Below are 18,718 nucleotides of genomic sequence, written 5' to 3' on the forward strand. Positions count from 1 at the left end.
TTGAGACACTGTATACATAATAAATATTTAATAAAGTTTATGAATGTATTTTTCAGCACAATTTCATTTTTTGTTACTTGTGATCATAGTATCTCAGTTAGCATTCTGTATGTAATTTTTAATTATAACTAAATATGTGGATAGTAAAAGAGACAACAAATTTTGAATTATACAAGATGAAAAGCTGGGAAAGCACTAACAAATTCTGTTACCTGCTTTCAAAGGACGTGGCACACCCCCAACGAATACTGTCTTACGAGGATCTAGTGGCATCGAGGCATCTAGCACAAAGTCCGCATCTGATAGACGCCATGGCCGGATTTGCACAGGCTTGTCTTTTATTGTCGGTGAAGACACACACAGGTACAGTTTATCATCATCTTGGATGCAAGCGTCAATTAATTGCTGTACTGAGCTCTCATCCTGTAAAGAGGAGCACAGTATTAATAATAAAGTATTATTTTAAAAAATGACAAAGTATTTTGTTATTATTGCTGTTCACAGATATACCAATGATCAGGGACTTTGGATATTACCAGTACTTGCTATGAACTCATAATTTGGTTTGTGTGCATACTTAGGACCAATTAAAATAAAAGAAATGTCATTTGAACAGTTATCTGTATTGATTTAATGTAACACATACCAAATTTTACGTTTATCAGATGAGCAGCTTTTGTCTAACAGTTAAAGGTAAGTTCTTCAATGAGGAAGTCATCAACTGGACACCACAGACAGGACTTTTTAACTTTCACAGGTTGATAACCTTTCCATTATTACAAAATAGTATGATAATAAATGTGTTACAACAAATTTACTGATAACTATTTTTAACGTTGCAAAGTCTGTATGGAATTAATTACAGAAAGAATAGAGTAGTGAAGTTATGACAGTTTCCTTGGCAAACATAAAAATATTGGTGTTTCAAACTTTCCCTGTCTAGTAACCTTGTTTTAATGTTAACAGCATGAAAATGATAGAAGTAAAACAGATCAACATTTTTCCTGAGTCCACATTAGGTTCAAAGAAGTAATATTTCCAATCTTTGTGCAAGTCTCCTTCTTTAAAAAGCACATTTTTCAACGATTTTGTAAAAATTTCCATTATCCTCATTGGAATATCTGTCACAGGACAACAATGCCTGCATACTATCACCCATAAATATAATTTCGCAATATATTATTCACAGTTACCCAATAAATAGCATTTCTGAACCCACACACACCCACCCACACACACACACACACACACACACACACACACACACACACACACACACAAGCTACACTCCATAAATTTTAATCCCAATTAGCAAATGTACGATCAAGTTATGGAATACGTTCAAGTAAAATCTTATGCATAACAATTAATGCGGAAATTAGTTTGTGGTTATTGCAAGTTTAATTAGGCCTATGTTAACTTATGCATCACAAAAATTACTTATCAAACTTTACCTGAAATAAAAGGAAGGCATATCCCTTTGGAGGGAAATAGGACTTGCTTTCAGCTTTATGTGGCCAGTCAACAACCAGTGGACCAAACCGTCTGAAACTAGCAGTGATTTCATCTGCAAACAAAAACATTACATTAATATAAATACTGTCTCTCACATGGAAGGATATTCATGTAATTATCTATCATTTCCAATCATTATGCCTAGCTGCCATATTCATTTTTTCCCTTGGTAAACCAAACGGAAAGTGTTTATCATTTCAGAGTGGCTGTAAGATTTTGTTGTGAATTATTATCTGTCTTATATTTATAACTTATCTATCATTACTTTTGGGTTCTTAAACACATCTACAGGTACTAATTTATCTGGTGGTGCTTTTTAAATCATTAAAATATGTACAAAAGAGTAATGAAACTGGGGAGACTGTTTATCATCCTATCCACAAAACACCCACTGGAGTCTCCTGATTATTTGATGGCCCATTCACCTGTTAAAAACTTTTAAGAGGATGGTGACACATCATATACACACCTCTGTAAATGTGAATCACAACTTTCCATGTACGATTTTGTAATAACAGCTAACTAATGCATGCATTACTAATCTTCATATTACGTTAAGATGATGTGCACTGTTCTGAAAAAATGCTGTCTTGCACTGAGATTTACAGAATGTGCATTATAACAGGTTGTAGTCAGAGCTGGTGACACAAGACACCACTAGGGGCATATCACAATTAGTAACAAAAACTGACAAGGGGGGGGGGGGGGGGGGTGCCAATGAGTTGCTTGCGATGGGGTAATGTTCTCGAACCGGCCGTGGTTGCAGTCAGTACTGTTTGTCCACAGTAAGTTGACGATTCGTGCGGCGGCTGTTGCGAAAGGCAAAGGCATTGCGAGGGGAGAGGAAAGGTGAGCGGAAGGAAGCGTCTGCTGTTACCACAGTCCTGGCACCGTTACTCAAGTGTCAATTTCGTCCGCTTCTGGCAGCACCAGTAAAATCGTCAAGTTACTACTAGAGTAAATAAATGTTGTAAATGAAGAACACAATACTGTGTTTTACATTTATAATTACAGTGTTATTGATTGATTGATTTTTATTGCCCAAAAACAAAACGTTTACAGGGATGTAAAGCTTGTATAAGCAACGTCAATAAATGTACAAACAACAATGACAATAAATACACAGATAATTAATCTATGTTAGTAATTATGCTCACAGAAATCTTCCATTGTATAAAAACAAATCTGAATTAATACAGTTCTTACAAATATCTTAAATTTTTTCAACTCCAGGCTCTTAACTGACTCTGGTAGTTTATTAAATAGCTTTACAGATGTGTATTTGAAGCTGTTTAGAGTTTTGGTATACGAGCAGTAGTCTTTTCTTACATCATTACAGTGTCGTGTGTTATAACTATGTACATCAGAATTCAGATGAAAACTAGACAAGTTCTTTTTAATGTACAAGAGACATTGAAATATGTATATACATGGCAAGGTTATAATACTAAGTTTAATAAATAATTCTCTATAATGAGTCCTAGGTGGTACTTTACATATCAGTCTGACAGCTTTTTTCTGGGCTGTAAATAAGCATTTTGAGTAGCAGTTATTTCCCCACAAGATTGATCCATACGTCAAATGAGAATGAATATAACTATAATAGACAGAAAGCAAAATTTTCTCATCTACTGTTGCTTGTATTTTTCTGAGCATAAATATTCCTTTAGAAATTTTTGGTGTTAAATAATTCACATGTGCCTGCCACCATAAATTGTTTTGCAAAGCAATGCCAAGAAACTTTGCAGGAACTGTCTCTAAGGTGATTCTATTGTTATAAGAAATGTTTAATTCCTGTGTTTTATTTATGTTCATTGACGGGCTATTGGCATTGCACCAGTCAGAAAGTATATCTACCTTGAGTGAGGTAGAGTTACTTATGTTATTGTTCGTAGGCACTGTAACACTTAAACTGATATCATCTGCATACAAGCAACAGTTTGTAGTATCATCTATTACATTGCTAGATAGGTCATTCATATATAATATGAACAACAGAGGGCCCAAGATTGACCCTTGAGGAACACCATGGTTAATGGGTAGGAAACTAGAATATTGGTTATTGAAGTAAACAGTTTGAGATCTATTAGATAAGTATGACTGAATAATTGTAACAGCAGAGACTGAGAAACCTACAGTTTTTAATTTCAGCAGCAGAGTGTTGTGACACACAGTGTAAAAATGCTTTTGATAAATCAAAAAACTTTGTACTTACAATAGTTTTCTTCTTTTGCTTCAAGACAGTTACATATGTAGCTCATAACAGCATCACATGTTGATAAATTTTTCCTAAACCCAAACTGGGTATTTGAAAGTAATTGATGAGAATCTAGAAAATTGATTATTTGAATACTCATTAGTTTCTCAATGACCTTGGATACAAGTGGTACAAGAGAAACTGGCCTATAATTGCTAGGAAAATTATTGTCACCTTTTTTGTGGACTGGGATTACTTTAGCTACTTTTAATTTTTCAGGGAAACAACTTTCACCAAAGCAGTAGTTTATGATGTGACAGAGAACCTCTGCTATATTATGACTACTAAGTTTCAATATTTTGGAGCTGATATTGTAAATATCCAGTGAATCACTTTTGCTAAGAGAAAGAATGACAGAGTGTACATCTTCTACACAAATGTGTTCAAAATAAAAACACATTTTCCATAACATTTTGGTTTTTATAGGCAACATCCAAATACTAGCTAGGTTCATGTTTACTATCAGGTATCTTAGTACCTACACTATCTACACTGTTTACAAAATAATTATTAAAACTATCAGAACTAAGTTTGGATCTAGATACAAATTCTTTGCTACCCAATGCTAGATTCTCATTAGGCTAATGAATTTCCACATTTCTTTTGGTTTATTGATAGCTTGTGCAACCAATTTGCAATTATATTCTAATTTAGCTTTCTTAATACCCATTATGTACTGATATTTGCATTCTTTATATTTTACTTTGGCATGCAGACAAGATGAATTCTTAGCTAGGTAGTAGAAATTGTTGCATTGATCTTTAAGTTTTCGTAGTTCCTGTGTGTACCACTTATTTTTATTGATAGTCGATACCCTGCTCATTTTAACACATTTGTTCTTTAGTGGCAGGCCAATGTTAACTGCCCACATGAATAATTCAAGAAAGGTGTTGAACTGGTTTTCTGCTCCAGTGTTACCATACACACACAACCAATTAATTTCTCTGAGACATTTTAGAAAAACGGATATATTACAGTCACTAATAGTACGTTGTGTCTTATAAATCACAGAAGGCTTGGTGACATTAAAAATCATTGCATCCATGTTTAGATGTATAATAATTCCATGATGATCAGAAAGAAGAGTGTCAATCACATTTGTATCGTATTTTGAAGATTGAAAAGTTGTAACAATATTGTCTATACAAGTACCAATGTTTACACTACCAGGTCTGGTGATTACATTCTTCAGCATGATATTCATCCCATAGCTTTTAACTAAGCTATTTAGTTCCAAGTTGTCAGAAATACTGGAGTTGAAATTAATATTAAAATCAGCCATTAGAATTACATTAATTTTCATTAAAGACAATGTGTTTAATAAGATGTCCAACCTTTCAAAAAATTCTGTCTTATTTTCTATTACTGGGTTTCTGTAAATACAGATAAAGGCTATTCCATAAGTCACAATGTAACAGGCAGATATTTCAAAAGTTTCCTCCATAGATAAATTTGTTACACTAGGTAGTGGCTCAATAACAAGGTGGTTCTTAATTAAAATGGCAGAGCCACCTCGTTTCTTATCTTTACGGCAAAAGTAAGAGGCTACTTTAAAATCTGGAATGCCTGTCAAGTTGATGCCATCAGGGTTCATCCAATGTTCAGCTAAACCAAGGGCTTGTATTTGCTTTTCCTCAACCAGAACATGCAATGCATCTGTTTTATCTAATAAGCCCTGTATGTTCAGAAACAATCTTAGCAGTATAGTTATGTATAATGTTATTAGATTTGGAGATACTGTCTGCTGAACTATTTATTTGCTGTTTTTTTTTTTGTATGGGTTAGGCCCTGGTCAACAGGAAGTGACCAAGCCTGGTCTGGACTAGGCTTGGTCAGTGACTCACGTTTCCCTGGTTCTTTAAACCTGCTTTCATTTTACTAAATTGGATTGATGTAGAACTACTCTCACTTAATTTAGTGCCAAAGTCTGATACTACTTTTTTAGAAAATTCGAGAATCCTTTCACTTACATATTTTTTACCAGGACTGTTCAGGTGAAGTCCATGTAATGTATGAAATCTACTTCCTAATGTACTGATGTCCACAAATAATACATTTGTATATCTCTTAGAAATATTAAACATAATTTCATTTGCTTTTCTTACTTCTAAACTGACGCAGGACCACTTGGGTAGATCATGGCGGTGAGGCACTGAGAAAACTAGGACATTAGTGTTTCTTAAACGATGTAATGTTTCGTTAAGGGAAAGCTGAAGTCTTCTTGTTTCATTCCTAGCCACATCGTTTGTGCCAGCCAGGAACACTGCAACACATTCAGACTCCAGATCATCCATTTCAGCGTTTCTTGCTGCCACATCTTGGAAACAAGCATTTGGCTTAATTGTACTAGTGATGTCTTGTAGATACTTTTCTCTCATCACTCGAGCACTTTTTCTACCATGGCTGTCTGCATATATACATATACGCACTTTCTTGTTATTGCACGGGTCAGGCCTAGGTCGGCTGTTAAACAATGGGCACACCATGTCAGATTCTTCTGCTTCTTGTAAATCTGACAATGGCTCAAAAGAATTGTTTATTGACAAAGTTTCCGTTTTGTTTTTCTGGGCCACATCTTTTCCACTACCACCTTTCAAAACAGTTCTCCAGTCTGAATTGTCTTGTTTATTTGTATCTGAAACGGTAATCTGACTGGTATTGTTTACGTGTGATGTTTCTGTATCAATGTTATTTGGTTTTGTTAGTTCACACAATGCATTGTCGCTGTTGTTTATTACCGTTTTATGCCTGCAGGAATCACATCTCCATTCTTTTGTGCATTTCCTGTCCTCTATTAATGAGGGATCCACCTTACCACATCGAAAGTGAAATAAGGCATCACACTCAGTGCACAAAATACCACTTCTTACCGTTTTCTTACACTTTCTGCAAGGATTATGAGAAGTCGTATTTATTGCCGCTTTTGTGCCTACTTCCTGTTCATTTTTTAGTTTGTACTCGACCCATTTGTGATTTAAACCACGTATTTCTTCAATTAGAAATTTAATAATTTCAGCTGTACAGTCCTTGTTGGTAAGTTTTTTACTGAGACTGTCACAACGTGAGCATAACCAAATTTTTTGCTTTGGATTCACTTCCGCACAATTAAAATGATACACATTTTTACATTTTATGCACATCATACCTTTTCCTGTGCGCTTTTCGCAGTAGCAGTGATCAGTAGTCGACTCACTGCTAGGTTCTTCATAGTACGATGTTGATGGTGTACACACTATCTCACTCGGATGTTTCTTTGGTGTCCCATTACGTTTTTCACCGACTTTTGTAATAATGTAACGCAAACACATGCATTGTCACAATAAACGTCATATTTGTTGCATATTAAGCAGTAGCACTTTCCTACTGTGTTTTGATATTTATTTATAGAGCTAACATGAAACGTATCTATACTCAGAGCCATATTGAAGCGACGGAAGAATCAATTAATATGAATGAATGCCTACAGTCTATTAATATGTCTTTATCATTAACGCACAACAGTTGATGTACCAGAAATGTTTTTCCTCGGCAGCAAGCAACGAAAGGGTTGAGAGCACCGTAGTGCGATATTACCTTTTACCTCTGCTAGTGTCATGGGAGCACGATCTTCAGATTCGAACACACTAAAAAGTAAGTGCACATTACCATAACGGAAGTCTCCATCATTGGCTTCTGAGGTGTTCCGGTTATCTAGTTACTAAAACAAAATATATTCATAGAGATTACATTCTTTGATATTAGTACATATTCTGATAACATCATGAATGAAGGTGACGAAAAGATTATGGAGTCCTTATTATTACAAGTTATTCGGATTTTCCGTACGTTAGAAGAACAAGTAAGTACTTTGCTCATTGTCGTCGTGTGAAATATTGACTACCAATAGCACGCGCATCCGCCAGTCGCCATCGTAACGGATCGCGTTCTCCAAATGAAACGAGTGGTTTTTGGTGAGTACAGTAATAATCAGAGCCTTTATGTTCAGTAACTGCAGAGTTCGAATAGAATGTTGCGTTTACAAACTTTTACTTTCTTGTTTCATTGCCGGCCGCGGTGGTCTAGCGGTTCTGGCGCTGCAGTCCGGAACCGCGGGACTGCTACGGTCGCAGGGTCGAATCCTGCCTCGGGCATGGGTGTGTGTGATGTCCTTAGGTTAGTTAGGTTTAAGTAGTTCTAAGTTCTAGGGGACTTATGACCTAAGATGTTGAGTCCCATAGTGCTCAGAGCCATTTGAACCATTTTTTTTTTTTTTGTTTCATTGTTTGCTTACATCGATTACCAGGAACGAACATGGAAAAACAGAGTATTTAAGAATTACTTTCTGGTGAAACTAAAAAATATGCGTGCGCCCGGTAATCATACATGAAACAAATAATTTGCTACAACTGTGTGTTACTTGGGCGATATGAGAGTGTACCGATACGCAACATTGTTACATCATTACTTGTACTACGTGGAGGAGCTATATTTTCTTTATACACCTTATCAGTTTCTAACAGGCTGAATTTTTAATCTGACTTGGCTTTATATGTAAAAATTTGAATAGCAGCTAAGACCGTGATAAAAAAAAACAGTGAAAAAGCGCGAGGTACATAAAGTATAGAAAGCTTATTGGTAGTTAATATCTACTTATTCCTCGTGTCTGACCCACGTCGGCTTAGTATCAGTTACCGGCACGTCAATCATCCGTAGTACAGGTATGAAAATTTGGTGCTCCTCGGCAGGGGTTCTATTTCATCAAAAAGAAAACGTGAATCTAAATAACAAGGGGCAAACATAATCGGCATATGTTAAGGGTAAACTCTATTGTGGATGTATGGTGTACTAGGTAAGTCTCCGTGAAAAAGATGTCACGATAAACGCAGTAAAACGCGCGGGACAGAACGATCAGTACTGTGAAAAAGGAGAAGGCAAAGTGAAAATACAAGATCCTGTATGTATTTATTCGCCTGATTTTTCCATTCCTGTTTCCTGAAAGAATATTAACCAAAATTCGAAGGGGATCGGAAATTGAATGTGCCTCACTAGCGCCAAACGACAGTTGTTGCGGGATCATGTTAAGACGAAACAGAAATTAGACCTTCCACAAGCGGAATACTCAGCTGATATATGGAACTTGCTCGTGTGTTATGTGTCAGATACTGTAGCATAACTGTGTGAATGCTGTACAGAGTACAGGTATGCAACGTTTTGTTGGTGAGAGCTAACGTGGAAATGCATTTAGTACGTGAAAACATATTAAATAAATGTATAAATCTTATACCTTACTTTCGCTTGCTTTTATTCATTGTAAACAGTTTGCAAATTGGTGGATGAACGTTAGCAGCGACTGACACGATCTGAAAGTTTAAATGGTGGACTGTGATGCTACTTATACCACTATATGAATTAGAAAAGGATGTGTTATGCAAAAAGTACTCTAAACTTTTGTCTTAAGAGTGAACTTATTTCACTAAGAGCTCACATATGGATGCAAAGTTATCTTTAAGCTATATATCTTTAAGCTATCTTATACCGCTCTAGCTGTTGCTTTGGAGTACATTTCATACGGGAAATACGAAGGTATAGTTTCAGATGCGGGCAAGACAATTGCTTTTGCTAAGTCTCCTGAAAAACGTACACGTTTATCGTGAAAACTTGCGTGTAAACTAATTTATTTATTTAAAACTAGTACTAAAAGCAACAGATATTTCTCTTTATTGTCAAATGCAGGGGTTGTTTACCGTAAAAAATCACCAGTTTTATACATCAGATAGCTGTCGATATTTAGTACCTCGTTTCGTTTCAGGAAGATTGCAGGCTGTCCTGTAATCTATTCTTTGGTTCACATCTCGTCGTATAAAAGAAAAATGCGATTTCCCACCACTGAATCTAGAACCATCAACTGTAACGAGTGACTAGTAACAGGGAGATCATACACTATGCGATCAAAAGTATCCGGACACATGGCTGAAAATTACAAGTTCGTGGGGCCCTCCATCGGTAATTCTGGAATTCAACATGGTGTTGGCCCACCCTTAGCCTTGATGACAGCTTCCACTCTCTCACGCATACGTTCAATCAGGTGCTGGAAGGTTTCTTGAATAAAGACACCCCATTACATGGATGTTACTGCCGTGTAACCAATCCGCCACAGGCCATGCAGTATGAACAGGTGCTCGATCGTGTTGAAAGGTGCGATAGCCATCCCCGAATTGCTCCTCGACAGTGGAAGCAAGAAGGTGCTTAAAACATCAATGTAAGCCTGTGATGTGATAGTGCCACGCAAAACAACAAGGGGTGCAAGCTCCCTCCATCAAAAACACGATCGCACCGTAACACCACCGCCTCCGAATTTTACTGTTGGCACTACATACGCTTGCAGATGACGTTCACCGGGCATTCACGATACCCACACCCCGCCATCAGAGCGCCACATCGTGAACAGTGATGCATCACTTTACACAACGTTTTTCCACTGTTCAATGGTCCAATGTTTACGCTCCTTACACCATTTTTTGGCATTTACCGGTGTGATGTGTGGCTTATGAGCAGCCGCTCGCCCATGAAATCCAAGTTTTCTCACCTCCCGCCTAACTGTCATAGTACTTGCAGTGGATCCTGATGCAGTTTGGAATTCCTGTGTGATGGTCTAAATAGATGTCTGCCTATTACACATTACGACCCTCTTCAACTGTCGGCGGTCTCTGTCAGTCAAAACACGAGGTCGGCCTGTACGCTTTGTGCTGTACGTGTCCCTTCAGGTTTCCACTTCATTATCACATCGGAAACAGTCGACCTATGGATGTTTAGGAGTGTGGAAATCTCATGCAGATGTATGACACAAGTGACACCCAATCACCTGAACACGTTCAAAGTCCCTGAGTTCCGTGGAGCGCCCCATTCTGCTGTCTCACGATGTCTAATGACTACTGAGGTCGCTGATATGGATTACCTGGAATCAGATGGCAGTACAATGTACCTAATATGTTTTTGGGGGTGTCCGGATACTTTTGATCACATAGTGTAGATTCCAGCATTCCTGTGGAATAGTTTATCGTAGACTACCAAAACCTAACGTAGAAACACACCGAGATACCTTTACGCACTAAAAAACATGTGATTTCAGAATGAGGTGGGCGCAGCTTCATGGCTGGCACTGCTTCCAAATAATACCTAATTTTCGTGCGAAACCATAAAAAATAAAAACCGATAAGCAACTGCAAACTGTCGGATTTTCCGGCAGAGGCACTAGCAAGATAGGCTTGCTAACACAATACCGCGTCCGCAACATGACTTAAAACTGTGGCAAGAGGAAATAGCGTTGAGACAAGTTGTAAACAGCTATCATCCGCTAATCATCGGAAGTGTTTAGAAGCGGAAGTGTTTAGATAACTTTGTTGGTAAAATTTTGGCAGGCGTCGGAAATCCAATACAAAAAGATATATATTGCATACATATATATGAAACAATAAAAAACCCTGGACGGAATAATGACAATATTATGAAAAGGATAGACTGCTACTCACCATATAGTGGAGACGCTGAGTCGCAGACATGCACAACAAAAAGACTACCAAATATATATACATATATCATGTGGGTAGTATATATATATATATATATATATATATATATATATATATATATATATATATATATATATATATATATGCGTGAATGTGAGTGTGTTTTTTGTGTATTTCCGAAGAACGCCTTTTGGCCGAAAGCTAACTTGCTTAGCAGTCTTTTTCTTGTGCCTGTCTGCGGCTCAAAGTCTAATATACGGTGAGTAGCAATCTATTATTTTCATGATACATACATATGTGATATTGAAATGTAGAGAAGAACTATATCTACTACTAAAATCATAAAACTTCTTGAACCGTACGCAAAAAATTATTTTTTACGAAAAATATGCTAAATATGGAATAGCAATTGGAAATGGGTCATGCTGACCGATCACCCTGCCAGTGGCAAGAACTGCGTTTGATAAACTGACGTAGCCGAAGAAAAATACACGGCAGTATAATGAAATCTAAATCTGTTCGACATGATATACAGCGAAATATGCAGTTAGAGTTTAAGTTGTGCTGTTTTAGGTCCCAATCTAACCACCTCGGTCACGGGGATATACTGTATTCCGAAAGAAGTGCCGAATGTAAACCATGTGTGAGACTTGTGGTCCAATATTTGGGCCAAATGTGACTATCACGAGCCTGGCACGCGTAGGTAGGTCGAGCGAAATGTAAAATGCACGGCCCTGGCCCGAGATACGACGGTCGAGACTTGTGATGAGTCTCGCTACACACAGCACAAGCCGTAAAACACTGATAAGGGGAGGCCACGACGCTGGGATCACGGATTTACTTTGTACACCTTTAGTAGGCCATTAAAACAACGAAATGTGCAAGTAGTAAAGGTGCACTACTCTGGCAATTCCGAAAAAATCTCAAGTGAAGTTTTACGCGTCTGTTATGTAACTGATGTATCAGTGCGAAGGTGCCGGCCGTAAGAAATCAGTGTGGTCAAGTGGGCAGCGTTCGCGCTTTGCGAGAGCGTCGCGGACGAGGCCACAGTTTGAAGCGCCATCACATTCATTATCTGCAGTAGTCGAAGAACAGCGAGTCACTTTCATTTGTGTATTACAAATGTAAATTCTGTGATATTAATAAAAATTGCACCTACACTATTTGTTCTTACTACATTAGCAAAGTCTCATCACTACGCTGTTTAACTGTCAAATGGGGCATGCCTCTGTGTCTGCATCTCGATCACGACAGGCACAAATTTTCAGGAAAACTCTATGCCTTTCTTCGTTTACCTGTCGATGGTTATAAATATGTTTGTTCTAATAATTAAATGTACCAGGTGATCAAAAAGTCAGTATAAATTTGAAAACTGAATAAATCACGGAATAATGTAGATAGAGAGGTGCAAATTGACACACATGCTTGGTATGACTTGGGGTTTTATTAGAACCAAAAAAATAAAAAAGTATGCTAATTATTGCTATTCTGATCAGATGAAGCGCCATCTGTCGGACATTTTTGAACTTTGACAAAGCAAAGATGATGTTCTTTACAGGAAATGCTCAATATGTCCACCATCATTCCTCAACAATAGCTGTAGTCGAGGAATAATGTTGTGAACAGCACTGTAAAGCATGTCCGGAGTTATAGTGAGGCATTGGCGTCGGATGTTGTTTTTCAGCATCCCTAGAGATGTCGGTCGATCACGATACACTTGCGACTTCAGGTAACCCGAAAGCCAATAATCGCACGTGGGACCTGGGAGGCCAAGCACGACGAAAGTGGCGGCTGAGCACACGATCATCACCAAACGACGCGCATCTGTCAGACATTTTGTGAATTTTTTTTAGGTTCTAACAAAACCCCATGTCATTCCAAGCATGTGTGTCAATTTTTACCTCTCTATCTACATTATTCCGTGGTTTATTAAGATTTCAAATTTATACTGACTTTTTGATCACCCGGTATTGAAAAATAAGAAGCAGTCAAATAATATGAAATTCACTGAAACTTCATGCAAATACACGTAGGTTTTTTTTAACTATATTACCTTTCAAATGTCATATAAAATAAGTAATACGACCAGTAATGAAAAAAATATAGATTAAAGGTCATGTTTGAGCGGGAGTTGAACCGTCGCCACAAGTCGCCTTATTCACGTTCGTTTTACGAAACTCGGTCGCTAACCACTTAACCACCATTAACGTTATCGTTCAGCACCTACGCACAGATACATACGGCACATAACAGACGCGTAAAATTTCTCTTCCGATTTTTTAGGAATTGTCAGAGTACTGCACCTTACTAGTAGCCCATTATGTTGTTTTAGTGGCCTACTGAAGGTGTATAAAGTTTGAAGTAAATCTGTGAACCCGACGTTGTGCCCTCCTCTTGTGAGTTACATGTTATTCTTTCTCAGTCACGTTCGCATGCCGAATTATATGTTCCCAAATATTACGGACGTATAGCCACAAAATGTTTTCAAAACGTAAATGTTGTGATGAGAACATTGAGCTTTATGTCCATACTGCCCATGGTGATGGCAGTGGCTTCGTACGTCCTGTACGACAAAAATGCAGGTCGTTAGTTAGGATGACACCGCTGACGAAGATCAACTCCCAGAGCCCTGGATTTGCAAGAAATATGAAGTACAGTAGAGCGTCGATTACCCGAAGTAATTGGGGGACATGGGTGTTCGGAAAACTGGTTTGTTCGAATAATCGAACTGTACATGTTTATTTGCATAAAGAAGTACTGTACAGTAAAATTTTTCATAAAAACAGGGATCTCTTTTAATATTACAAAGTAAGATACGAAGGCAACCTCAGTAGGAATATATAGTAATAATCTCGTACTTGTCCCTCATAGAAAGGACAACACGTTTACGTTTAAGCATTTTGTATCGTCAAGTTGACTTCATCACGCAGCAGCACACAAGTGGTCGTAACAGAGAACAGAAGGTGAGCTCTTCTTGGGGGCGCGCAATCCTAAGTGCGTGGAGCGGCACGCCTCAACTCCAAGCTGGCGCAGCTGTTGCTGTGAACAGCTTTGATACTGCCGCTACTTCTACTACCAGTGCCAACCCGACAGAAGTGTGCTGATTGTTGAAAAGCAGCGACTGGCGGCTCGGCCAGTCACAGGCCCCATTAGAAGCAATGTTCCGCCAGCGGTGGCCCAGTGCTGCGACTACTGTGGGAAACTTGGTTTGGGAGTGAGGGGGATGATGGACGGTAGGGTGGGAGAGTAACAGGTGCGAGCGAGTACACAGTTCGGTTAAGCGGTCGTTCGTCGTAGTCCAAAAATCTAGACCAGGGCTTCCCAACATGTGGTCCGCAGACCCCTTAGGGGTCCGCCGGCTCTTTCTAGGGGGTCCGCGGCCACCTTTCACCAAATCGTGTAAAACAATGAGTAAAATTATGGAATAAAAATGTGAAAATCAAACTCATCACTATTTTTTTACGGGTGAAAAACATGTGTACTTTTACTTGAGGTCGTATCCCCAAGCAGCCTTTGCGGTTCCTAAGTGAGGACGTATACACAGTTTAGTGCCGGAGAATGCGGCTTCTCTGATCGGCTGTTTAGCAACAATACGGGGGTCGTTTATGCGACTGCTCACGGCGCTAGATGCGCTAAACCTTTAACGCATGCGCGGAGCGAGCTCTGTCGACCAATCACAGCACTCGCTGGCACGTATGCGGCTCCAGGCATCATTAAATGTTAAACTTGCTTTGTCAGTGCACTACCTATTTCATAAGTTGATTTTTGACCAGGTTATTACTTCTAACATGGATCGGCGGCTGAAGTCAGGATCATTGAAGAAAAGTGCAGTTTCTCCATCGCCTTCACAACAAGGGCAGTTTCCAGTTGAAATGAATGAGGAGGGAGGACGACCAAAGGAAGACTTTACATACATTTGAACATTTTTCTTCGGATTTCACGAAAAAACCACACACACACACACACACACACACACGACTGTTACGAAATATGCATGCTCCTTACACCGCAGTAGCCAAATAGTGGAAGTGCACAGACCATAAGCGGCAGCTTGTCAACAGCGAACAGTTTGGACGTGACGTTGATTGCTGTTGGAGGAAGACAGCTCCATCGTGTGAAATTTCAATTACCAAATAATTTTAATCTAGTGTTTTGAACGAAGTGAGAAAACCACTAGTAAGTGTCTGGATACAGTGGGAATTCAAACTGGATCGCTAATTTCAAGTTGTTTTCATTCATCTCTAAACCAAAGACTGTTGATGCTTCGCCGGGGGGGGGGGGGGGGGGTCGTTGGGAACATGGCACTTGCATTAAGAAGCTTTCAGTTCCCATGGGTTTCGCTCTGAAATATAAAGTTACTGTGCTCTTGGCTGACTAGAGGTCCGCCATGGATCTTCGACTGAAGAAGGGGTCCGCCAGCTGAAAAAGTTGGGAAGCCCTGATCTAGACTATACATGAGGCAGCCTTAGATCAGGAAGGAATAAATAAAAGAGAACTAGAATTATTTGAGAACATGTTGGAGAACCGTGGGGTGGCTCGGAGGCTGGGCGATCGTGTTTGCAGTATGGTCCCAGGCCGTAGGGAATAAGTCCCCAACGTAACCACTACCTCGGAAGTCGCTACATATTCCGAATATGCATCACTTAATAATGCCTGAAGTTAGAGGCGACGATTCAGAAGTAGTTGGTAGTTACCTTCGTCGATGTCCGGCGGCAGGCCGCCCACGAAGACCTTCCTGGAGTAGCGCTCGCCCGTCTCGGAGCCCTGGCTGTGCGGCGAGGAGCGCGACGGCGAGCTGAGAGAAGGCGCGGGCGGCGGCAGCACCTGTCCGTCCACCAGGTGCGGCCCAGACTCCTCCAGCAGGGCCGCCTGCTCCTCCAGCCCGGGGAAGAACGGCGACTTGCCTGCGCACACACACACACAACCTGTCACACAATTTCACCCACGGCGCTATCAGTAAGCGTTCGTCGGCTGCACGGAGTTTAGTTATTCGGATTTTAAAGTGAAATTCGCTTCTTCGAGCTTTCCGTCTGAACCTGGCGAAGCAGTCGCACCTAAGGAATGCTACGGTGTTATATAAGAGCAAAAAGGTACACTCACTGGTTAAAAAACAGCTACGGCGCTAAAAAATACTGGCATGTTGTTAAAATCTGCTTCACTGGTTGCCCGAGATGAAACTAAGTTGTTTCGTTTTCACTTGACATGCGTCGTCAACAAACGTACTGTAGCTTTGAAAATATTGAAAATAAACATCGTGTGTGGCCCAAGATATTCGCGTATGTTAATTATACTCTTTAGGTATATAACAGATGTGAAAATTACCGAACTATCAGTTTAATAAGTCACAGCTGCAAAATACTAACGCGAATTCTTTACAGACGAATGGAAAAACTGGTAGAAGCCGACCTCGGGGAAGATCAGTTTGAATTCCGTAGAATTGTTGGAACACGTGAGGCAATACTGACCCTACGACTTATCTTAGAAAATAGATTAAGGATAGGCAAACCTACGTTTCTAGCATTTGAAGACTTAGAGAAAGCTTTTGACAATGTTGACTGGAATACTCTCTTTCAAATTCCGAAGGTGGCAGGGGTAAAATACAGGGAGCGAAAGGCTATTTACAATTTGTACAGAAACCAGATGGCAGTTATAAGAGTCGAGGGACATGAAAGGGGAGCAGTGATTGGGAAGGGAGTGAGACAGGGTTGTAGCCTCTCCCCGATGTTATTCAATCTGTATATTGAGCAAGCAGTAAAGGCAACAAAAGAAAAGTTCGGAGTAGGCATTAAGATCCATGGAGAAGAAATAAAAACTTTGAGGTTTGCCGATGACATTGTAATTCTGTCAGAGACAGCAAAGGACTTGAAAGAGCAGCTGAACGCAATGGACAGTGTCTTGAAAGGAGGGTATAAGATGAACATCAACAAAAGCAAAACGAGGATAATGGAATGTAGTCGAATTAAGTCGGGCGATGCCGAGGGAATTAGATTTCCTTGAGACAGTTAAAGTAGTAAAGGAGTTTTGCTTTTTGGGGACCAAAATAACTGATGATGGTCGAAGTAGAGAGGATATAAAATATAGACTGGCGATGGCAAGGAAAGCCTTTCTGAAGAAGAGAAATTTGTTAACATCGAGTATTGATTTAAGTGTCAGGAAGTCGTTTCTGAAAGTATTTGTATGGAGTGTAGCCATGTATGGAAGTGAAACATGGACGATAAATAGTTTAGACAAGAAGAGAATAGAAGCTTTCGAAATGTGGTGCTACAGAAGAATGCTGGAGATTAGATGGGTAGATCACATAACTAATGAGGAGGTACTGAATAGAATTAGGGAGAAGAGGAGTTTGTGGCACAACTTGACTAGAAGAAGGGATCGGTTGGTAGGACATGTTCTGAGGCATCAAGGGATCACCAATTTAGTACTGGAGCGCAGCGTGGAGGGTAAAAATCGTAGAGGAAGACCAAGAGATGAATACACTAAGCAAATTCAGAAGGATGTAGGCTGCAGCAGGTACTGGGAGATGAAGAAGCTTGCACAGGATAGAGTGGCATGGAGAGCTGCATCAAACCAGTCTCCGGACTGAAGACTATAACAACAACAACAGGTATATAACTCACGAAGCGAGATTATTGTTAAAGACTATAATTTATCTGTTGTCTTTTTTTTTCGGCCTCTTTTTTCCGTAGTTTTACATATACGAGTTGTGCAGGTTAACTGCTGTCGTTAGCAACTGTAGTAAAAGTCTTATTGAGACCAGACGCGTTTCGCTTGATTCTAAAGCATCTTGAGTGGTCAGCTTTTATGTTTTTTGCTGTTTGTTTTATTCTTCCATATTTCACTTGTATGTGCTGGGTTTTTGCACGCCTGTTATTATATTCACGTTTCTGTGTTGGGAGGTATCACTCTCTCGCCATTTCGCCTGTTTTGTTTTTGCTACATCAAAACAAACGAAATGGCTAAACGACAGTGATACTTTCCAACACAGAAACGTGAATATATTAAGTGCAGTGAAAGTGTTTTGTACAAAATCCCAACACATACACTTGGAAGACGAAGAAGAATTTTATAAACAACTCAAAACCCGACCACTTAAAAATGCTTTAAAATAAAGTGAACTGCGTCTGGTCTCATTAAGAATTTTATTACAGTTACTAACGACGGCAGTTAACCTATACAACTTGATGATAATTTTCATACTACTATGAATAATTGTATAAATCATAACTAACACAAATTTTAAGATCTTATTTTATCTTACCTTGTTCTGTTCCTTCTAAGATAATCTAAAAATGGTAAAAACACCCTGTATCTCTTTTTATTATGATTTACGTATTTCTCGGGGAAATTAATTTTTCTGACAGGCCTCTTGTTCTCCAATTTATCGTACCCATAGAGCAGAAATACTTTAAGCGAGTGTCTTTGATGAGAAGGGATGTTT

At 39.2% G+C, this 18,718-nt stretch overlaps 1 protein-coding gene across 1 annotated transcript in view; it reads right to left on the minus strand.

The window, feature by feature from the left end:
• Positions 1–18,718, minus strand: part of LOC126188771 (translational regulator orb2) — a 473,294-nt gene that overhangs the window by 40,955 nt on the left and 413,621 nt on the right. The window contains exons 4-6 of the mRNA XM_049930383.1: positions 15,975–16,184; positions 1,455–1,567; positions 213–423 (exon numbers count right to left, since the gene is read on the minus strand). Of these exons, the coding sequence (XP_049786340.1) occupies positions 213–423; positions 1,455–1,567; positions 15,975–16,184 (534 nt within the window). The remainder of the gene's footprint in view (positions 1–212; positions 424–1,454; positions 1,568–15,974; positions 16,185–18,718) is intronic.

This window comes from Schistocerca cancellata, chromosome 5 (genome assembly GCF_023864275.1).
Source record: "Schistocerca cancellata isolate TAMUIC-IGC-003103 chromosome 5, iqSchCanc2.1, whole genome shotgun sequence".
Taxonomy (NCBI): Eukaryota; Metazoa; Arthropoda; class Insecta; order Orthoptera; family Acrididae; genus Schistocerca; species Schistocerca cancellata.